At 34.0% G+C, this 24,434-nt stretch overlaps 1 protein-coding gene across 1 annotated transcript in view; it reads right to left on the bottom strand.

Annotated features, from left to right (window-relative positions):
* Positions 1-2,008: 2,008 nt before the first annotated feature.
* GABRR1 (gamma-aminobutyric acid type A receptor subunit rho1) overlaps positions 2,009-24,434 on the bottom strand; it is a 41,344-nt gene continuing 18,918 nt past the window's right edge. The window contains exons 4-8 of the mRNA XM_031968804.1: positions 16,104-16,186; positions 12,055-12,195; positions 10,377-10,529; positions 4,751-4,947; positions 2,009-2,642 (exon numbers count right to left, since the gene is read on the bottom strand). Coding sequence (XP_031824664.1) covers positions 2,352-2,642; positions 4,751-4,947; positions 10,377-10,529; positions 12,055-12,195; positions 16,104-16,186 — 865 coding nt within the window. The 3' untranslated portion in view covers positions 2,009-2,351. The remainder of the gene's footprint in view (positions 2,643-4,750; positions 4,948-10,376; positions 10,530-12,054; positions 12,196-16,103; positions 16,187-24,434) is intronic.

The raw sequence follows: 24,434 nt of genomic DNA, 5'->3' as shown, positions 1-24,434 counted from the left end.
TGATCCTCACAAGCACCCTAGGAACTAGGGGCTATTATCCCCATTTTACAGATGAGGAAAATGAGACAAATCAAAAATTAAATGACGTGCCCAAGATCACACATCTATCTGAGATCAGATTTGAACTCAAGTTTTCCTGACTTTGCATTCTATTCACTGTGCCACCTAAATGCTAATTCTTAAGTGCTTTCTGAACCCTTAAGGAGAAATTAAATTGTGTTCAGAATAGTTTTTGTGTCAAATTATATTTTATTATGTCTTTAAATATTGCTTACTCTTTAATCACTTAAGCATAGTCTCCTGTGTTCCAGTGTCTATTAAAGGGGAGAGTTAGGAGTGGGAGGAGGAATACAAATACAGTACAGTGAAACAATCCCTACTGACAAAGAGCTTATAGCCTTATATGGTAGTTATTGCTATGTATCTATTAATCAGGGTATTTGATTAACGAAAACACTATATGGTATATTCCAGCTGTGCCACTGGATTTACTGTATTAGTTTCTTCTGAAACTATCTTACTCTAGGTGTAAAAACCAGTATTACTATGAAATCATATAGTCATTACCTGTACTCATGGCTGAAGACTATTTAAAATAGTGACTGCCTTTTAAAAGTGAATAATCACTGCATAGGTAACTTTAGAGGATCTGATTCTGGTTAAATTTGCAATTCCCTCCCCTCCACCTTTTAAATACAATATGAGGTTTCTAACCTTATTTTTTGACTTTGTGAATTAATTTCAGGTGCTTTCTAATTGGTCCACATCCTTTTGACTAGCATGGAAAGTATCAGCTGGGTGACACAACAAATAGAATTCTGAGCCTGGAATGAGGAAGACTTTTTCCTGAGCTCAAATCCAGCTTCAGACACTTAGTAGCTATGACCATGGGCAAATCACTTAACTCTGCCTCAGTTTCTTCATTTGTAAAATGACCTGGAAAAGAAAATGGCAAACCACTAAATTTTTGTCAGGGAAATTCCAAATGGAGTTAGAGAGTTGGACACAACTGAAAAGGACTTAACAACAGAGCATACAGACAACACATAATTTGAATGAAGAGCTTGACTCTTTTCTTGAAGACTTAAGTCTAGTATGTGTGTGTATAAAAACATACACATATATTTGTGTGTATATATGTCAGACTATAGATAGATGTCTGTGTATGTGGTTATGACTTAACCAAGGATAACACACAAAGAATTGATAAGAAACAAGACTATACTTCTGTTCTTGACTTCTCTCATTGAGAGTTACCTATTTTGTATCATGGACTCCTTTGACAATCTAGTGAAACCTATGGGCCTCTTCTAAGATTCAGGCTCTTAAATAGTTAAAGAAAATGCTAAATTTCAGGATATAAAGGTGAAAATGAAGGTTTTTTTTTTTTTCACATCTAAGTTCATAGACTCCTTGAAATCTACCCATGGACCCCTTTAGGACTAAAAATCCCTGCTTTACAGGAAATAAACTTCTCTATGAAGAGCACTAGAATTATTCACTATATAACTTGGTGAAATAGAAGAGTTACTACTGTGTAATTATAACAGAAGAAATCCTTAAATAACTTAATTAGCTTCTACTAGCTCCTTACAACACTCCATGATCTGCTCTCTGAAGTTCCCCTTGGTGAGTAGATTTCCTACTGAAGTCAGAAGTAGTTTCTATCTATTAAGAGGTCCTCTACTTGGAAAAGGGTAAGTCTATGAAAATACTACATAGGTAGAATATATGATTGTAAGCAATTTATAGCTTTCAATGACAATGACTTAGGATTCCACAATAACAGAAAGAACAGACTAGTACACTTCTATAAATCCATATCAGAAGTTCCCATCTAATTTTTAAAAAATTGAGCTATTTAGGTCCCATATCAATACATTTTAGATATCAATACTCATTTTAATAATATAAAAACATTTATTTGAATTAAGCAATATTTGTAAAAATAAGCAAGCTCAAAGAGTTTTAGATTCCAAGTGAAAATGCACTGGAGAAAAAACAAGAATTTTAACAGAATCAGAAATATTAAGATTTAAACCCACATCACAGTGCCATATTTTTTTCAGACTAATTATGTTACTAACATCAGACGCCATTGGGTATATGTAGTATTATAATACTTGATGCAGTGTATATATGGTAAGTGCTTTATAAATGTTATTTGACTTAATGATTGCTTAATATATTAATATCACACATGGGAAATGATGGTGAAGATAGACGTGAACTCTGGGTTCTTTTTATCCTATTCATAACATTGAATGAAATATTTTCCCAAGATTAATTATTTTGTGTAGTTGTTTTGGGAGTGTTTTTTGTGTAGAACAGGAAAACTTTGAGAATAACATTTATGAGAAAATAGACCAGTATATTAAATTAAATAAGATATATGCAGCTGGGAATATTATCCGGGAGTACTTATCAATGGCGTGGGTGTCAATCCGCATGCTCACATAACTTCTTTGGCTTTTTCTCCTCGTGGTAATCCTCTCAGAACCCAGAGCCAGCTGCACCATCATACGGTCTTGCTTATCTCCATTGTCTGGTTCATAATTTTCTATTTCATTCACCTCTCCATCACTATAGCTGCTATCCAACATCATGGCCTTGGGCTGAGGTATACCACAAGTACAGGAAAGCTGTGAATATGACAAAAGATACCAATAGGAAAAACTAATTCAGGTGGTTACCCTTAGAGATAATCCAAAATTAGCATTAAAGGATGTTGCAGTTCCCTCTTTCTAAAAAAAACAAAAAACATACTTTACAAGAGTTGTTACATTTTTTAACATTACATTAAAATAAGGAAAGGCATTGTTGATTCAGAGTTAAGATCCACTAACCATCTGCCAAACATCTGGTTTTCCCATCTTTATCAGGGTGCAACTGTGAAAAAATCAGGTTTCTTTTGGGGTTGAGCAGTAGCACAGGAAGTTATCCCAAACATGGTACCTACTGCAAACACCACCAACCAATATTGATGGTGACACAATCCTTAAAGTGACCACCTAGAACATCCTAGTACAAATATTCCTTCCACATCATGACTTTCCCCAAGACAATTTCAAAATATCAGACATGAGAAATTAAATGGGAATTTTGGGGAAGCCACAGATGACACACACAGGCCAGCAGATGACACAAAAAAGTTTAGAAACTCAAAAATGCATTAAAATATATATAATATTAACATATTTTATTTTTTAATACCTTAATAATTCAAATATCTTTTCCGATACTAAGAGAGGGCCAAATGTTTACACTGATTTTCCAGATTATGGGAACACCACACTCCCACCCCAGCAATATGGAAGGGATAACTATACATCCTTTGAAATACTGATGCTATTCCTTAAGAGCAGGAGCTCCAACTGCCCTATAATTCTTTTTAATAAAAAAAAAATTAGGAGCAAATATGGCATATAACTAACTTTGTTTTATCTCAGTATTTATTCTGAATTATAGCACCATATCAGCTGCTTGAGGAGATATATTAAAGATGTACTCTAACTCCTACCCTCAAAGAGATTATAATGGAATACAGAAAAAAACATAAATATACATAGATATAGATGTAGATAAATATAACAATGGCAAGATTAGTAGGAGAGCAGGGCTTGTACTGCTAAGAAGCTACTCATTAGAGAATGCTTTCTGGAGGAGACAGACTTGGACATTCAATTTGAAGGAACAAAGGCTCATGAAATGGCAGGTTGGGCTAGCTAGGAAAACAGTATGTGAGATGTATATGTAGATCAATTGGGAAAGATGTGTGCATTATAAGAGTGCTACGTAAGGTGTCCCAAAAGTCTTAGTGAAGTTTTATGCTATTAAAGTTTTAAGCAATTCAAATTTAACTAAAACCTTTAGAACACCATGCATAAATATTAACCATTAGTGTTTTTAAAAACTTACCAAAAAAGATCAGGGGATCATAAATATGGATGGAGCCTTAGAGATCATTTAATACAACTCCCTATATTGTTTAGATTAGGGAATTGAGGTCTATGTTAAGTAACTTGTCCAAAGACACACAAGCAGTAAGAGACAGAGCTAGGATATGAAGCTATGTTCTTTCAATCTTTGAGAAAGAGCCAGGATATGAAGTTACATTCTTTCATCCTTTCCAGATCCAATATTTTTATACTATGTCATATTCCTTCTACATAAACAGACCAAAGCAGTAGTTCATTTTTTCTTTTTGGTCTTAGAACTCCTTTACAATCCAAAAAAATTTGGAGGATCCCAAAGAACTTATGATCATGTGGATTTTGTATCTATCAATATTTTCCATATTAGGCACAAACTTTTTTTAAAAAAAGAATAATCATTTATTATTTTTAAAGTAAAAAATTTCAAACTTATTACATATTAATATAAATAACCTTTTTGTGAAATTACTTATTTTCCAAAACAAAAAAAATTAGAAAAATAGCAATTTAAATATATTTTTTGTAAATGTCTTATGTTTGGCTCAATAGAAGACAGATTCTCATATTTACTTGTGTATTCAATCTATTGTCATTGTTTTGGTTGAAATATGTGAAGAAAATTCAGCCTCATGCAGATTTGTAGTTAGAAAAGGGAGAGTATTTTAGTAGGCAAATAACATTTATATAATTATAATGAAAATATTTTTTACCTTAGAAAGGGTCTTGGGGTTCTTAGATCATACTTTGAAAACCACTGGACCAAAGTATGAGAGAAAATGTGATATATGAAAGCTTTAATTACACAATAACATCACCTTGTCTCGAAGCTCCCTCTCCTTTCTCTCCTGTACAGTGGTCAGATAGTTCACTGCTGCGTACTCCAACACAGAGAGGAACACAAACACAAAGCTGACCCACAGGTAGATGTCCACGGCCTTAATGTAGGAGACTCGAGGCATGGAGGCGTTAACACCAGTGATGATTGTAGACATGGTAAGAACGGTTGTGATACCTTAGAAACATACCACTATGTTAAGATTAAAAATCAAAGAAAGCTCAGTTTGCACTGTCAGCATTTTCATTATTTGTTGCTTCTCATCCGTCTTAACTTTAAAAAAAATTCCCCCTTTGTGTTATGGGGTTGAGCCATTAGTAAAGAATTCTAGAAATTTTGAAACCAACGTATTTGTGAGAAAGTAAATATAGCAGCTGAATAGAGGTAACATAGTAAAAAGAGCACTGGTATCTGGATTGAAATTTCTCTTTGGAACTCTCTACCCAGGTGACCTTTCAGCAAGTCACTCAATAATAGCTAGCATTTATATAGTACTTGAAGGTGTGCAAAGTATCTTCTTACAATATTCCTCATATATAGATTCTATTATTTCCCCCATTTTATAGATGAAGAAATTGAGTCTATGAGAGATTGTTATTTCCTAGGGTCACACAGTTAGTATCTGAAGCCACATTTGAACTCAGGTTTTCTTGATTCTACTGCCCAAACTCTCTGGGCTTTATTTCTAAAATTAAGAGGTTGGATTTAGATGACTTCAAAGTCCATTCTGATTCTAAATCTATGATTCTAAACTTTAAGGTACTTTATAAATGCAGTAGCCAATCCTGCAAAATCTTGATTCTTTTATTGTTATTGTTGCTGCTGCCGCCTAACTCTAATTTGAACTTATTCTAACTCTCCTCTAGAGATGGCTCAGACAGCATTGTAGATCAAGAAATCCAGTCCCCACTTCTCCTAAAGGAATTATAACTGCCAGACTGATTTGTAAACCAGAAATACCAATTTATTTGTATTATATCAATTCAAGCTACCTTGAAATTGCTGCTGTCCTATAGGCAGAAGGTTCTCAGTGAAAATTCATCTGGAAATGAAATTAATTTTAAAATTCATTAAACTAAAACAAGAACATCTGCTTGGCAAATATGGAATTAGAAGGAATTGGGGTATTTCTTAAAGGTCTCTCCATCAGGATGTTTTGTTTTTTTTTAAGAGTGGATAGTGACAGAGGGTCTTAAAATGTAATTATTAGTCAATGGTAGGCCAAAGGTCCTTTCCTCACCTTCGCTGCAAATAGTACTCAAGCAGGAGCTTTTTAAATAATGAATTGGCTATTTCCTAGAAGAATAAAATAACATTTTCCCTAAAAAATATGAAATGGAGGCACAGAAAGGGTTAATAATTTTTCTATATTCACATGTTTAAAATAAAATCCATAGGATTATAAAGGAAACCAATTATACTGAAGTCATCAAAAATCATCATGCCCCCTCATTCCTCTTTTTTCTCCAGTTTTATGGATGTATTTTTGTTTTTAATTACAAACATTTATATATTATCCTCACTCCAAAATGTCTTTAAAAAAAAAGTAAAACAATAAGATGACAGGAAAAGATAATGACAAATGTTGGAGGGGATGTAGGGAAATTGGAACACTGATACATTGTTGGTGGAATTGAATACATCCAGCCATTCTGGAGAACAATTTGGCACTATACTCAAAAAGTTATCAAACTGTATATACCCTTTGATCCAGCAGTGTTACTACTTTAATATCCCAAAGAGATATTAAAGAAGGGAAAGGGACCTGTATGTGCAAAAATGTTTGTGGCAGCCCTGTTTGTAGTGGCTAGAAACTGGAAATTGAATGGATGCCATTAATTGAATGGCTGGGTAAATTGTGGTATATGAATGTTATGGAATATTATTGTTCTGTAAGAAATGACCAGTAGGATGAATACAGAGAGGCTTGGAGAGACTTAGATGAATTGATGCTAAGTGAAATGAGCAGAACCAGGAGATCATTATACACTTTAACAACAAGACTATATGAGGATCAATTCTGATGGACATGGCTATCTTCAACAATGAGAGGATCCAATCAGTTCCAATTGATCAGTAATGAACAGAAGCAGCTACACCCAGTGAAAGAACACTGGGAAATGAGTGTGGACCACAACATAGCATTTACACTCTTCCTGTTATTGTTTGCTTGCATTTTTGTTTTTTTTCCCCAGGTTATTTTTACCTTCTTTCTAAATCCGATCTTTCCTGTCCAATAAGATAACTGTATAAATACATATACATATACTGTATTTAATAAATAATAATAAATAATTTTAACATATACATGTTTAACATGTATGGGACTACCTGCCATCTAGGGGAAGGGGTGGAGGGAAGGAGGGGAAAAGTGGGAACAGAAGTTTTTGCAAGGGTCAATGTTGATAAATTATCCATGCATATGTTTTGTCAACAAAAAGCTATAAAAAATAAAGCAATTAAGTAAAACTTATAATATAGAGGACATGACTGAAACAATTCAACAATGGCAATAATGCAGTAATCTGATCTAAAAGTGCACACAATATTCCACAACTGTTGCAATCCCCCAATTAAAAAATGTCAAATCTATTTTTTCTCTTTCCCAAGTCCACTCATTAGAAAAAAAGAAAAGAAAAACATTTCTTGTAATAAATAAGTATAGGGAAAAAACCCAATTCCTTCTAATATATATATATATATATATATATATATTTACACACATATATTTTATTCTACTTTCTAAATCTATATGTCATGATTAGTAAATTTGATCATACTAGAATCATCTTACATTTTCCAGCTTTTTTGGTTTACTTTTGTTTTTGTTGTTGTTTTAGTATTGTCATTATATAATTTATTTTCTTGGTTTTCATTTAATTCTTCATCAGTTTATAAAACTTCATAATTGTTAATTATTATAAAATTAAGGTCTAAAATTATTCATCTGGTCCTGCTTACTTCATTTTATCAGTTCATATGTCTTTTTGTTTAGTTTCTAGGATTTTAGATTTTTTTTTTTGCCACTATAAAAAGAGCTACCATAAATATTTTTGTACACGTAGACCCTTTTCCTTTCTTTGATTTCTTTTATATATAAACCTTACAGTGATATATAGTTGGTCAAAGGACATACACTGTTCAATAATTTTTTATATATAAGTACAAATTGTCTTTAACTTGAATTTCTCTAATTAGTAGTGTTTTTTCTTTATATGGCTATAAGTAGCCTGAGTTTCTTCCCTTCAGAATTGCCCTTCTTTTTTCTTTTTTGGTAAAATATATCTAGAGTTGATTAGAATAAGTGGAGATTCCTTCACTATTAGAGATTTATTATATATTTCTCCCTACAATTCATTTTGTTTTTACTTAAATATTTAGAAGATATGTTATTGGATGCATACATGTTAAAGACTGAAATCAGTTGCTCTATTACTTTTCAGCAAAATGTAGCTTCCCTTTTTATTTTTTAAATCAATTTTTGCTGTTGCCTTGTCTGAATTCACAATTGCCTCTTTTGCTCTATTTTGTTCAGCTGAGACATAATATATTTGGCTCTAATCTTTTATTTTAAATCTGTGGGAATCTTTTATGTTTCAAACCTATTTCTTGTAAATAACATATTGTTGGATTTTGCTTTTTAATCCATTGTGCTAACTTCTGTTTTATGAATGAGCTCATCCCATTCACATTCATAGTTAGGACAATCAATTGTTTAACTATCCTCCACTTTTTATTTTCTATACTCCTAACTCACTGTAATATATAATGTATATAATATATGCAATTACATATTACATTAAAAATATATGATATAACACAATAACATAATATTTGACTTATATAACAGCTATATATTTATTAAAATTTTATAATTCTAATCAGAAAAGAATATATATATACATATATAATATTTCTGCTTTTCTGCAATTTTTCTATTCTCATATGGTCCTTCACCATCCTAATTATTCTTTGCTGGACATTCTTCTGCTTTTTAATGTTCTTCATAAAATGTAATACCCAGAACTCACCAACCAGTACCTTTTATGTGATTTAACTGCAGCACTGTGGAGTTTTCACCTTCTTTTTGGTTACTATACATACCTCAGGGTTTTGGAGTTTTTTTGTTTACTATATTTTATTGTTGAAATATATTGAACCCGTAATCCACTAAGGTTTTTTTTTTTAATTTTTATTTATTTTTAGGAAAAATAAAAGACTAGTTATCTAGTATTGTCTCCGTACTTTGAACTTTTTGAATTGATTTTGAATTCCTAATATTTTAACATTTACTTTTTTATTAAATTTTATCTTATATTAAATGTTTGCTCTTCAGCTGTTGAAAGGCTGTCATGGGGAAGAGGGATTAGACTTACTCTGTTTTGCCCCAAAAGGAAGAACCAAGGGCTATAGGTGAAAGTTACAAATAGGATCAGCTAGGTAGCACAGTGGATAGCGCATGGGACCTGGAGTCAAAGAGGACCTAGGTTCAAATATAGACTCAGACACTTACTAGCTGTGTGAACTGGGCAAGACCCTTAACTCCAATTGCCTCCAAAACAAGAAGAAAAGGAAAGAAAAAGGGGAAAATAAGGAAGTTGCAAATAACCACTAGAAATGACCAAAAATGGAAGAGGTGATGGGCCCTTCCACTCCTGGGCTATCTTCAAATAGATGTTGGAGAACCACTTCCCACCACTTGTCTGAGTTCACTAGATAACTATTAATGACCTTTGAACTCTGAGATTTTATGGTTCTTTTATAAGATGATTGAAGCACTGTTTATATGGTTCATATGGGGTTGTAAAAATGGCTTTACCCTATAGAAACTTTCTTGAAAAGGTAATCATTGTCATTTAATTTTATCCATAAGTTGAGTCTTTCCAACCTTGAAGTATGAAATGGTAAAAAGGAGAATTTTTCTTTTTAAAATTTTATTTATTTTATTCAGAACTTAAGAAATAAAACAAGCATTTCAATAACATAAAAAATGATTACACATGAAACTGCAAATCTGTTATGTACATCTTGCTATTCTTTTAAAATATAAAGTTATCATATAACTTTTTTTTCCCCTTTTTTCTTCCTATTCCCAATCCTGTCCCCCCCACATGGCTACCATTAGACGTGTGTGTGTGTGTGTGTGTGTGTGTGTGTGTGTGTGTGTATAAAACCATTCTATATATAATTTTTTTTATTTATCAGTTTTTTTGTCTGGATGCAGATAGTATCTTCCTTCATAGGTCCTTCGTAGTTAATTTGGTTATTATAATAGTCAAAATTACTTAGCTGATCAAAGTTGTTCTTAAAACAATATTACAGTTACTGTGTACGATGTTCTCTTGGTTCTGCTCATTGATCTCTTCATTATTTTGTGTAAGTCTATCCATGTTTTTCTAAGATCATTGAGCTTATCATTTCTTATAGCACAGTAGTGTTCCAGCATGACTTATAGTTGACCGACGTCCCCACAGTTTCTAGTTTTTTCCCACCACAAAGAGAGCTGCTATAAATATTTGTTTGAGGAAACTTTTTAAGAGCTAGGTAGATCCTAAAATAATTATTTTTATTGTATAATGCCTGGGTTGTAGTTGAGATATCCTTACCTAAAGGAACTCTAGCAGGCACAGCTCTACGATCAATCCAGAAAGACACCCAGGACAGCATAACCATCAAAGTAGCAGGGAAATAGGTTTGGAGCAAGAAAAAGAAGATGTGACGACGTAAAGTGAAGTTAATGTATAAGCGGTTGTACCACCCTACATGACAGAGAAGAAAAAAGAGAGTATGAATTTCTCAAACACTCCCTTCCCCAGGTTCCCTACATAAACATTACTGAAATTTTATCATACCGTTGGAATTAGGAATGAAGAAGACTCAGGTAAATAAAGAAGTTTTTTAATTAACCATATCATACAGATAAATCCCCAGAATAACACAAGATCAAGTGTATCTGTTTTGACCACTGAACCCCATAAGATTCATCTTACTTTGTGAGAAAAAAGACTCTATAAGGTCCATTTTACTTTGAGAAAAATGTTAAATTGCATTTGATTGCAAAGCAGACATTTGTAGATCCATCTATGATATAAGCTTATAAATTTATCTTGTATTCATTGTATTAGAGAATTATGAGTGGAGAAAATAAAGTGATGAGATACAGTGGGGAAATGGTAGACTGAATATTATTCCACAAGGTGGAGAAGCCGCTGATTGAGCAGAGAGGTTTTAAATTCTATTTCAGATATTTACTAACTATATAACTCTAGCAATTCATTTAACTTCAGCCTGCCTCAGTTTCTTCATCTGAAAAATGGGAATACTATAATATATAATAAATTATTTATAATGACCTACCCCACAGAGTTGTGGGGATAAATAAAATAAATACACATATATATGTCTATGTACATAGAGAGAATTTATTTATATAAATGTATATATACTTATATATATATATATATGTGCTTATATCCACAAATATAACTTTATAGATTTTAAATCTCTCACTCAAAGAAACTAGGTTTCTCTATCTCAGGCTCTAAGTGAATCAGCCACTTATAGACTATCCCACTGCTGATCCACAAGCCTTTTCCCCCTCTTTAGATGGCTTGGGAGCTTCCTGCTGTTCCTGAGGGTTAACCATATTGGTACCAGATTTAGTGTGGATACTATTCAGGTTTAGCCCCAATACAGCTTAGAACTCCTGAGCTCAAGGGATCCTCCAGCCTTAGTCTTTATGGTAGTAGGCTCCATCAATGTTAGCTAATACTTTTTATATAGTTTCTCTGAGTTCCTGCCCTCCTAAGTAGAGAGCATATGATACAGAAGGCCAAAATAAGGCTGTAATTGATAAATGTCATTACAATCTATCTGCTAGGCAAAGAGGACATCCAAATTGCATTAGCTTAATTCCCATCTCTTTAGGATTTTTACCTTTAACTTCAAAACCCTATAGGTTTTGAGAATTTGGGCTCACAGACTTTTTGCATTGGAAAGAGACCTTCATTTATAACCTCTTCATTTTATGTATGTTAAAACTTAGGGTCAGAAGAATAAAATAATTTGTCACAAGTCACCCAGTTAACTTGACAGAGACAGAAATTAGATCCTAGGTAATAAGAACTCTTTACACTGGAAGGTGCTTTGAGAACTATTAGACACTTCTGGAAATTCAAGTGTTATCAAAACTCTGGCTAGCTGTATAAGCCAAAAGGTTTAATTATAATAAGAAACAAAGCAAAATACAGCCCATATTCTCAGGCCTCCCTCCGACTTGCTTGCCTGTGCTGCTGTAAAAGGCAAGCTTGGTAGTGGTATGGAATTCTTGTATCAGGAATTGGGATAGGGAGATCCTCTCATCTGTCTTTAAGGAATCATTCCCTTTTTTCCAATAGAGCATAAGGTCATCTTCCGTGTAGGCATCTAAAAAGATAGAAAGAAACCATTAGAGACAGCATATCTTGAGGAAGTATGTATAAAGAATTGAGTAAGAGATTTTTGTATTGACAGGACCCCCAGAAGACTTAAATATGGAAGAGAATAGGGGCAAAAGAAAAACATCTGATTTTTCTTTTTTCCTAATAGATCTCAGGAAGACCTGAGTTTGCATCCTGTCTCAGACGCTTGCTTAGCTGAGTGATCTTGGACAAAACATCTGACTTCTTTCTGTCTCAGTTTTTTCATCTATAAAATGGAGTACCCATTTTATAGAGCTTTATCCTATTGGGATAAGGTGGCAGTATCTGCTTTGCAGGACTTTAATAGGGTAAAACCCTAGAGTAGATGAAGTGAGGTAAAAGAATTAGTACCTTATTAATTGGGTACTAATTCTTAATAAGTACTAACATTAGAACCTACTTTGTGAGGATTAGACGAAATCATATAAATGTGAAGTATTTTGCAAACTTTTAAAATGCTATATAAGTATTAGCTATTATTTCTCTCTCACCCAAGAGTAAAAATATTTCACCATTAAAAAATTCACTCCTTCAGGCCAATTCCAATAGACTTGTGACAGAGAGAGCTATCCGCATTTATAGAGAGAAGAACTATGGGGACTGAAGATGGACCACAACATATTTTCATCTCTGTTGTTGTTTGCTTGTTTGTTTTTTCTTTCTCTTTTGATCTGATTTTTCTTGTTCAGTATAATAAATGTGGAAATATGTCTAGAAGAATTGCACATATTTAACCTATATTGGATTACCTGCTATCCAGAGGAGGGGGGCAAGGATGAATGTAGAAAACTATCTTTGCATGTATTTTGAAAAATAAAAAGCTATTTACATAAAAAAAAACCTTATTCCCAAGTGGTAATTTGTTTGGCTTGACTATTTGTTATAAGAGATTTTTTTTTTCAGTTGGGTGGGGAAAGGGGGAAAAAGTGGGGAAAAGACAAAATAATGGGTGGTTTAATTAAAAAGTCTTCATTTAATTTTTTTAAAAACCTCTCTCCTAAGTTTTCCATTTTCTCTGGCTTCTTCAGCTCTGCCCATTTTCCCTGCCCTGTTCACTGCAATTTAGTATATACTCAGTTAAGTTTATCTGATCTCTGTTTAAATTAACCAGATTTGAACCATCAAAATACTCCTTTCCTTTCCTTGTCATCACTTCTTTTTATTTCAAATTCCTCTTTCTAGATTTTTATTCCAAGGTATAGCGTTGGTCTCTGAAGAAGTAAGGACCATTCCTGGTTGGATCCCAGATTCATTGCTTTTATATTCTGGTCCAAACTACAGACAGTATAATAAGCCTTCTTGTTTCTTCTTACACACATTTCATCTTGCCAATCTATGCTTGTGCTTTGAATGACCACTGTAAATAGAGCATTTATTAAGTGGTTTCTGATCTAGGACTCCTATTTTTTCTGTCTCAGCTCTGGTTCTAAACATTGTTCTTCGCCACAGTGGACCCATATAGATAAATATCATTACGATATCTCCACTCAGGATTTTATGAAGAAAAGAAACAAGCACTTATTAAGTACCATCTCTCTTCCTTAGCTTTCTTTAATCCCCAGTTAAAATCTTATCTTTTACAGGAAGCCTTTCCTTGTCTCTCCTTCATCTAGTGCCTTCCCTCTCTCAATTCTTTTTCTATTTATCCTTTATATAACTTGTTTGTACTTACTGTTAGATTGTGAACTCCTTGAGGGCAAGGACTGTCTTTTGCATCTTTTTTGAACCATCCATGCTTAAGGTGGAATATGGAAACTCGGTAGGCTCTTAATAAATGCTTACTGACTGACCTAACAGGATCCAGGCACTGTGCTAAAAGCATTGCAAATATTATCACATTTGGTCCTTAAGACAGCACTGAGAGGTAAGTGCTATTATTATTCTCATTTTTTGGTGGTGGTGTTTGGTCATTTTTCAATTTTGTCTGACTCTTCATGATACTACCTGGGTTTTCTTGGCAAAAATACTGGAGACTTTGTCATTTCCTTTTCTAGATCATTTTATAGATGAGGAAAGCAAACAGGGTTAAGTGGCTTGTCCAGGGTCCTACAGCTAGTATCTGAGATCAGATTTGAACTCAAGGTTGGATTTCAACTCCAGGTCTGGTGTTCTAGCCCCTTCGCCATTTAGCTGCCCCTATTTTACATTTTATAATTAAGGAAATTGAAGAAGATATCATATGGTTTAATAAAAATCACATATCTAGGTGATAAAGCTGGATTTGAAATCTTCCTGACTCCAAGTCCAACCTTTTATCCACTGTGCTTACCTGTTTCCCAATGAAGAGCAATCTAAAATTCCTATGGACTTTCATTAGCAGTGCTTTAAAAATAATTAAATTACCAGATGTATTTTTTAAACACAAAAATCTGGGTCATCCCTATTTGAGTATAACCTTAAATTTTACCATCATTTTGGAGAAGGAGGAGTTTTGTCACAAAAGCCATCAGAGACTGGTCTTTCAATATTAAAAAAACTCATTTTAGAGACAGGTAGGTGGTGCAGTGGATGGAGCACCAGCCCTGAAGTCAGGAGGACCTGAGTTCAAATCTGAACTCAGACATTTAACACATCCTAGCTGTGTGACCCTGGGCAAGTTATTTGACCTCAGCAAGGTCAAGTATTGATATTGCCTCAGCCAAACAAGACAAAAACTCATTTTGGAAACAAACAAACAAAAAAAAAACAGATCCCCTAATCTTTTTGATAAAATTCTTATCAGTAAAAAAAAATTTGAATGCGTACTTCTAAATATTGTTTCCTTATGTAAAGATTATATCCAGATTCCACTCTACTAATAATTATAGATCTTGCAAAGAGCACCAAAAAAAACCAAACCAAACCAAAACAAAACAAAAAAAAAACAACCCCAGAAATCAAGGAGCGTGAGATAAAAATAAAATGATATTGATTCTGATCAATAGGGAGTCATTGGAGTTTCTTAAGTAGGGGAATGATCTGATGAATCTGCACTTAAGGAAAATTATTTTGGGAGCTCTGTGGAAGATGAATTAGACAAGGGAAATACTAGAGGCAGGAAAGCGAATTGGAAAATTGTTACAAATTTCAGTGATAAAGGGCAAACTAGGGTGACAGCTATGTGAACGGAGAGACAGGATGAATGTGAGAGATGTCAAAGAAGAACAAGGTTTGGCAACTTATCAGATACTCCAGAGGCAGTGAAGGGTCAGCATGGAGTATCTAAGAGCTAGGTGATTACAAGGACATTGGGAGTAGCAGTAGAATTGGGAAAAGGGATGCTTTTAGGGGAAAGATAATATAATAAAATTTATCTTCCAAATAATAAGCCCTCCATGCCTGCTTCCTGTGACTCTCTGTCCTATCCAAAATGGAAAGCAGGAGGCAGAGCTCTTTCTCACCAGTCACTGCCTCCAAGAATAGAACTCATCCTCTGAGGGGCATTTGTTATAGTCACCAAATGATGATGGTATAAGGGAAAGGGAGTAGATGTGAATTTTTTAAAAGTACCAATCCATCTCATTTCATTTTGACACTTACAACAATGCAAGGTACTTTTTTTTGCTTTTTTCATTTCATAGTTGAGGAAACTGAGGCACACAAAAATAAAAATCACACAGCTAGTAAATGGCTGATGTCTGATTTAAACTCAGAACTTTCTGACTCTAGGCCCAGCACTCCATCCACTTCACTACCAGCTGTCTCTGTGACAAAAAAGAATATATAAATAATGCCTATAATTCTCATTAAGAAAAGTTGAAGGGAGATGGGAGATTGGAATTAAAGCATCTATCATAGTGTGCTGTACTTAGCAATCATTTAATGTTTGTTGCATTGAATTTAATGGATTGATTTTAAGAGATGTTTTTAATTTCTGGACCCAATTATACTCACAACTTTCAATTTCAAGCGAACATGTTTGTGTGTCCAAGGGAAAGCGGCTGAAATCCATATTGCACATTGCAGTCACAGTGACCCTAGAAATACAATGACACAGTTGAAGCTCTCAAAGCCTGTAAAATACACAAAGAATATGAAATTTAAAATTTTTAAATGCCTTAAAAAGGCACTTGATATTTTCTAGAATGGTAAAACAAACATCTAGTCTTCTGCAATGTAATTAAATACTCTGGGACTTAGATGAAGTTGGAAAACAAAATGTTTGGGGGCTCTAGAATTTAGAGATAGGAGGAACTAAAGAGGTCATCTAGTTATAGATGAGCAAACTGAGACCCAGATAGCCATCAAGCATAAGAGCCAGAATTCAAATCCAGACCCTTATATGCAGAATCCATTGTCTTTCCCCCATGCCATACCAATGTCATGGCTAAACCATATACTTCCACTGATTTGTATCACATGCAAACAGTATAGCATTACAAAGGTCTCCATATATGGCAATCAAAGACATAAGATCAAAGTATATCTGACTTTTGAAAGAACTGTCTTAATGAATCTGCTTTCCTTTTGTCTATATTTTCACTTTTGGCAATGTCAGTTCCTATGATTTATATTATCCTCTCCAAATCATATTCTACCCTCATTTCTCTTCAGAGTTCCAGTTCCATTTCTGCAGCTTCCTGCTTGACATCTCCACCTGAATATCCTGTCAGCATCTTAAACTCAACGTGCATAAAACAGCTCATTATCTTTGTCTCTAAAAATCACCTTTCCTCATGAATTCTATTTCTGTTGAGAACTCCACCATTGTTCCAATGATACAGGTTTAAAACCTTGGAGTCCTTCTTCACTCTTATTCATTCATATTTTGAGGACTTTGGCTTTACACTTTTTTGCATCCTGCCTCCTTTTCTCCACTTACAGTACAACCATACTAATTCAGGTCCTCATTGTCTCTTACCTGGCAGTTGCAATAATCTCCTAATTGATTTTCTTACCTCAAATCTCTTCCTTCTATTCATCCTCCACACAGCTACCAAGTTGATATTCTTTTTTTTTTTCTTTTGGTAAGTAATATTCATTTTTTCCCATTTATATTTAAAGATAGTTTTTAACATTCATTTTAAAATAAAATGTTGAGTTCCAAACTTTTTTCCCTCTCTCCTTCCCAGCTCTTTCTCTCCAAGATGACAAGCAATTTAATATAGATTATACAGATATAATCATACAAACGTATCTTCACATTACTCTTTCACACCTTCAATGGTCCAGCCAAACTGCCTTATTTGCTGTCTCCTGTATGTTGACAGTTCATTTCCCATCTCCATCCCTTTGTCCAGATTACCTGCCCTCTTTTCCCCACCTCTTGGAACCCATGGTCCCTTCAAGAATCAGCTCTAGTGCCATCTTCTTTAAGAGGCATTTTTTTTGATTCTTTCAGTTGTTAAAGATCCCTCTCTCCCACCCCTGATCAAAATCACTTTGTACTTATTTTATATACATTAGATATTAAACTATGAATTTCTTGGACAGCAGGGACTGTTTTTTGTCTTTCTCAGTGCTTAGAACAATGTCTGGCACATAGAAGGAACTTAATGCTACTTGACTAACAACTTAGCTTATATTTACTTATCTATGAAAATGTTGTATTCCTCAACATTATGGAAGTCCCTTAGGGGCAAGGACTATTTAATTTTTGGCTTTGAATCCTCAGTGCATAACATAGGTCCAGAGAGGTGCCTAGTAGGTTCTTAATAACTATTCAGTGATTGACTTATTATTGAATTGAAATTAAATGACACTTTGAGAATCTATATTGTACTACTCATTTTAGATTACCCAATTCTAAAGTTCTTTTGTAGCTATTCAAAAATTTATATATTGTGTTTTGGGAATAAAATTAATGAATACCAATGCTAATTTTAAAATTTGGTCTCCAGGGTGTTACATTTTTTTGGACAGCATGCTGATAATTTTTAGTTACAATAGTTTCCACTGGAGGATATATATATATAATTTTTACTACCAAAATTTCATGAAGTCATCCAGAACTGAAAAGAACCAAAAAATTCTCTTTATAAATACATATGGATTAAAATTAAAAAAAAAAAATTTTTTAGTTTAGGGGCAGCTAAATGGCAAGTAGACAGAGCACCAGCCCTGAAGTCAGGAGGACCTGAGTTCAAATTTGACCTCAGACACTTAACACTTCTTAGCTGTGTGACCCTGGGCAAGTCATTGAATCCCAATTGTTTCAGCAAAAAAATAAAATAAAATAAAATAATTTTTAGTTTACTATAAGAAGGAAACTCTTTGCTTTCAGTGTGTTGGGGGTGGCAAAAATATAAAAAATATGGAATAATAATGATGACAATTAATAGCCAATATTTATTGAGCACTTTAATTTTTTTACAGCTTTTTATTAACAAAACATATGCATGGGTAATTTTTCAACACTGACCCTTGCAAAAACTTCTGTTCTAACTTTTCCTCTCCTTCCCTCCATCCCCTCCCCTAGATGGCAGGTAGTCCCATACATGTTAAACATGTTAAAGTATATATTAAATACAGTATATGTATACATATTATCTTGTTGCACAGGAAAGATCAGATTTAGAAAGAAAGTAAAAATAACCTGGGAAAAAAAACCAAAAATGCAAGCAAACAATAACAGGAAGAGTGTAAATGCTATGTTGTGGTCCACACTTATTTCCTGGGTGTAGCTGGTTCTGTTCATTACTCATCAATTGGAACTGATTTGGATCCTCTCATTGTTGAAGATAGCACTTCCTTCAGAATTGATCTTCATATCGTATTGTTTTTGAAGTGTATAGTGATCTCCTGGTTCTGCTCATTTCACTCAGCATCAGTTCATGTAAGTCTCTCCAGGCCTCTCTGTATTCATCCTGCTGGTCATTTCTTACAGAAATAATATTCCATAACATTCATATACCACAATTTACTCAGCCATTCTCCAACTGATGGGCATCCATTCAATTTCCAGTCTCTAGCTACTACAAACAGGGCTGCCATGAACATTTTTGTACATACAAGTCCTTTTCCCTTCTTTAATATCTCTTTGGGATATAAGCCTAGTAGTAACACTGCTGGATCCAAAGGGTATGCATAGTTTGACAACTTTTTGAGCATGGTTCCAAATTGCTCTCCAGAATGGTTGGATCCACTCATAACTTCACCAACAATGCATCAGTGTCCCAGTTTCCCCACATCCCCTCCAACATTCATCATTATCTTTTCCTGTCATTTTAGCCAATCTAAGAGGTGTGTAGTGGCATCTCAGAGTTGTCTTAATTTGCATTTCTCTGATCAATAATATTTGGAACACCTTTTCATATGGGTAGAAATAATTTCAATTTCATCATCTGAAAATTGTCTGTTCATATCCTTTGACCATTTATCAATTGGAGAATGGCCTGATTTCTTATAAATTAGAGTCTATTTTCTACATATTTTGGAGATGAGGCCTTTATCAGAACCTTTAACTATAAAGATGTATTCCTAGTTTATTTAGTTCCCTTCTAATCGTGTCTGCATTAAAGCACTTTAAATTTTACAAAGTACTTTATGCGTATTATCTCCTTCAATTCTCACATCAACCCTGGGGAAGTAGGAGCTGTTATTATTAGCATTTTTCCTGTGATGAAACTAAGATCCACCACTTCATCCAACATAAACTGAAGTTAAATTATTTCAAAGTACACACAATGAGAAAATATTATTTCTGAACATAAAATTACTTGGTTATCTTTCTCTTTTCATTTATTTTCTTTTCTTGCTTTGTTCTTTTGTCTCCAATCTCCTAGTTTTATTTTGCAAAGAATTGAGGAAATTATCTGGGTAATGTAAATTAAAAGACTATTTCAGAGTCAGTTCTTTGTAAATTTTGAGTAAATATGGTATTTCAGCTTGAATTTCCAGATCTTTCTGCTAATGGGTAGACTCAGTCTAATTCAGAGATTTCTAATGTCTGCTGTTGGTATTTCCCTTTCAATAGGTAATCTCAGCAAAAAGAGTGACTTAAGAGTGGATTTTGATGGAAAGGGGCCACAGCAGAAAAAGTAATGCATAGAAAGCGGACCATTTATTGACTTTGAGACATATCAGGTAAGGCTTCCATATCTACTGATAGATTCTGAATCTAATTAATTGTAGCATTATTATTAAGGAAACAGGTAAAGATAAAGGAGCAATACTCCTGGGACCAGCTTTGTACATCCCTCACATGGGAATTTCTATGGACTAAGCTTAGAAGAGTATCAAATTCAGGAAATTCCTTTCTTTTGTTAGTTTACCTCTTAAAATAGATAAAAAGTCTTACTTTAGCACAAGTATGAACCTGCTTAATAATTTCATCGGTTTGCTTCAATGGTTTCTAGTATCAATGCATTCTAAGTATTGCATTTATGCAAGTGGAAGGTATTCAATAAGATGGAAATGACAAAGAGATAAGAAAATAAAATCAACAAATGAAAAAAAGCATTATTGTCTCCATGTGCCTCATATTATTTACATGACAAGAAAATTTTAACATGTAGTGGAAATAGTTAAAATAAAAAGAATACTCAAGGAATATGAAGTCCTGAAGACTATTTCTGTATCATGGACAATTAAAGAAACTTGAGGCAGGGAACTAAGATGAGATGAGTCACTGAATCTGAGTAAGACTTTAAATTTGGCACAGGTCTCATACGGAAGTGAATTTGATGCTGATTTTTCATCTTTTTGTGGGTCTTCTCTCTGGGTAGATCCATGAACATCTTACTACGAAGTTGAATGGAAATGAAGAATGGTAAATTAGACCATCTTACAAGACTGATATGTTGATGACAAATTATTGATTAAGATAACTGTCAGTAGATGTCCCAGCACCTCTATTTTTTCCTTTCTCATAGGCTTCAGAGTGGTTTTGCTCAATAGAATATGACTTTTTAAGATACTTTAGTCAGTTGTATCTGACTCTTCATGATCCCATTTAGGGTTTTCTCCAGCTTTTATAGATACAGAACTGAGACAAACAGGATTAAGTGACTTGCCCAGGATCATATAGCCATTAAATATCTGAGACTGGACTTGAACTCATGAAGATACGTCTTTTTGATTCCAAGCCTAGTCCTCTATCTACTGTACCATCAAGTTGCCCAAATACTTCAATGGATCTGTAATTTCATAGACATGCATAAAATCTAATCCATGCAAATCTTAACCTATTTATACTTTATATTCATCCCTAGTTATAAATCCTCTGTAAGGGGTGCTATTAACCCCTTAGAGGCTTTTCTGTATTCTTTATTTTGTGAGTATTGTGAATTTTTGGGATTAGTTTGTGAATAATGGTAGAACACAGTATTTGGAACACGGTAAGTACTTAAATGCTTATTGAATGAATGAATAAAAACATTTATTAATTACTTACTATTTATCAAGCACTATGATAAATAGTGGAGATACAAATAGAAAAGTGAAGTACTTTTATCAAAGAGCTCACACTCTAATTAAAGAAAACAGCATAAAGAAGTATGTTCAGCTACACAGCAGATGAATAGAACTGGTAGTCCTGAGGGATAAGGTGCAGCAGAGAAGGCAGCAAGATCTAAGGGGCTTTAGAGTAGATTGTCAGATCAGATGATCAGTCTATCTGCTACTACTCATTTTTACTACCTATCTCGTATTTTTATTTGAAATAATGTATAGTACTAATATGTTATGATTTAATTTCTGTTAAACAATTATTTAAACAATAAATTTAATTCAATTAAATATTTAACTTAAATACTAAATAATTTGTTTATATATGTATATATCTGCATATGTGTTCATATGTATAGATATAAATATATTTAAAATACTTTTTGTGGAGTAAGATGTTCTCTGATTTGTCACTCAAAGTAAGCAGATTCCACTCCCTTCCTCCTAGCATTTAACTTAGCTTTGTCTTCACTTCCTCATTTTATTAATTTATCCTCAGTGTTATAATTATTTTAATCTCTGGTTCTCTGGAGATTGTGACAAGAGTTTGCTGTCAGGGTTTTACATTTTCTGAGTATTTGGATTAAGCACACAGGAAAATGGGGCACAGTTCTGGAAATGGGCATAGAAATCCAAAAATCTGCCAGGCAATGAAATGAGCCCTGGGAAAACTCACATGATGCACTTCGGTAGAGAATTAAGCCTCATAACTTCAAAGACTAGATGATTTCACAGCTCTTGGAAAAGCCTTTCCTATGGGACACAATTCAAACCTTGAAGATGAAATCCCAATGACTTCATCCATGCAACGCTGCCAGATAAACCTGATGTCAGAAAGCTTCGGTTTCAAATTGGAATGAGAACTGAAGTGATTATTTATTGATCTATACAGTGTTTCCCTCCGGGCATAGAGCTAGCGTCAAAATTGCTTGGATTCTATATGGAATTATATTTTATCTATTACAATAACAATGTAACCATACAGGATTTTATGTACCACTGTCTTTTCTACTTTGCCAAATATAGCAATTTAATCTTTCTGATTTATAAATGCTAAAGCTAAAACCAAGTCTATCAAGTCAAAGTGAGAGATCAACTTTGGAGAACTAAATAGAAAGTACCTTAATAACTTTTAACATTAACATTTTATTCATTCATTCGCATTTCTGTCAGAAGAGGCAATTACATGTTTGAGTTTAAAATGGCAGTGTTTATACAAAGTACAATACTACCAGGCAATTAAGATGTACAGGGGATAGTTCTGGGTCTTGAGTCAGATGATCTGAGTTCAAATTCTACCTCAGATATTTACTAGCTGTTGGATCCAGAGTAAATCACTTAACCATGTTTGCCTCAGTTTCCTCATCTGTAAAATCAGCTGGAGAAGGGAATGGCAAATCACTCCAATATCGTTTCCAAGACAACTCCAAATGGGGTCACAAAGAGACATGCACTACTGAAACACCTCTGAACAAGGAGACACTGATACACAAAGGTTGGAAAACAGATAGTTATTCATAGAGGGGACAGCATTGACACAGCTATCTATAATTATTAATCAATATTTATCAAGTACTTACTATGTGCCAACATAAGTCCTGGGGACATAAAAAGGAACAAAAGATAGTCCCTGTTCTCAAGAAGCTTACAGTCTAACAGGGAAGACAACATACAAATATATATATATATATATATATATATATATATATATATATATACACATACATATACATATATACACACACATTAAACAAGTTATATATAGGACAAGTAGGAAATAATTAATGGAGAGGAAGAACTAGAAATAAGAAAAATTGGGGAAAGTTTCTCATAAAAGATGGACTTTAATTGGAATCTAGAGGTGAGACTTTGTCCGAACAATTATTCTGTAGGATATAAAAGAGCATTAGAATGTATTTTGTTGCTGATGATTGTCTAATTTGGTACTAGTGAGATTCTGGAATGTTTGTGACAGAATGTTGTGCTGAACTTCTGAGTCTCTGAACTTTACCAGCATGATTCCGCTTCCTTCTACTCCTGGAACTTCCCTGAGCTTCTGGTCCTTCTCACTCTAGTACATCTCTCCACCATGTTGGTCTGCCTTCTCCTACTGGTGAGCTCCTTCAGTATTAAAAAGATTTTTTAATGCCAAATAGAGAAGTCTGTATTTTATCTTGGAGCAGGGACCCTTAATCTGGACCTGTGATTCTGCTTTATTTCTATTTTACTTTATTTTTTATTTTTAGGAGTTTGGTGGAAACTCCTATGGTCTTGGGGCTAGGGTACAATATGGCATAAAGCAGGGTGCCCTGAGACAGAATTCAAAAATAGAACCTGACTGGATGAATTGCATCACCAGATTTCACCAGACACTTGACCAGGAAGCAAGAATGTCCCTATTTGGATCAGGACAGATGTTAGGCCATTGTGAGAATCAACCCCTTTGTGAGCTGAGACCAAGCATTGTTGTAAAGGTCTTTGGATATGCTTGCAAAAAGGGAGTTTCATTTAAGATAGTGCTATGTACCAGGTGTGAAAGTAGAGGACATTGGGGTCCTTTTTCTGGGGAACTGAAGAACTGGCACATGCATGGGAAACTGGTCATTCTGTAAAGGCCTATCACAGGGTTGGGAATTGTCTTTTGCTACATTGCTAGTACTGCCTGTGTCTTTAAAATTGCCTTACCAAGCAAGGTCAGGCTTTTTCCTACATTCTTATGTGAAAATAAAGGACTCCTTCACTCCTACCATTTAGTAAGAGCGAGGGCTGGATGTCCACCTATTGCCCCATCCCTCCCTTTTTAGGCCATATTACCCAGAGAAATGGTCCCAGGGTTTT

Source organism: Sarcophilus harrisii, chromosome 4, assembly GCF_902635505.1.
Source record: "Sarcophilus harrisii chromosome 4, mSarHar1.11, whole genome shotgun sequence".
Taxonomy (NCBI): domain Eukaryota; kingdom Metazoa; phylum Chordata; class Mammalia; order Dasyuromorphia; family Dasyuridae; genus Sarcophilus; species Sarcophilus harrisii.
This window is presented reverse-complemented; position numbering and strand designations above follow the sequence as displayed.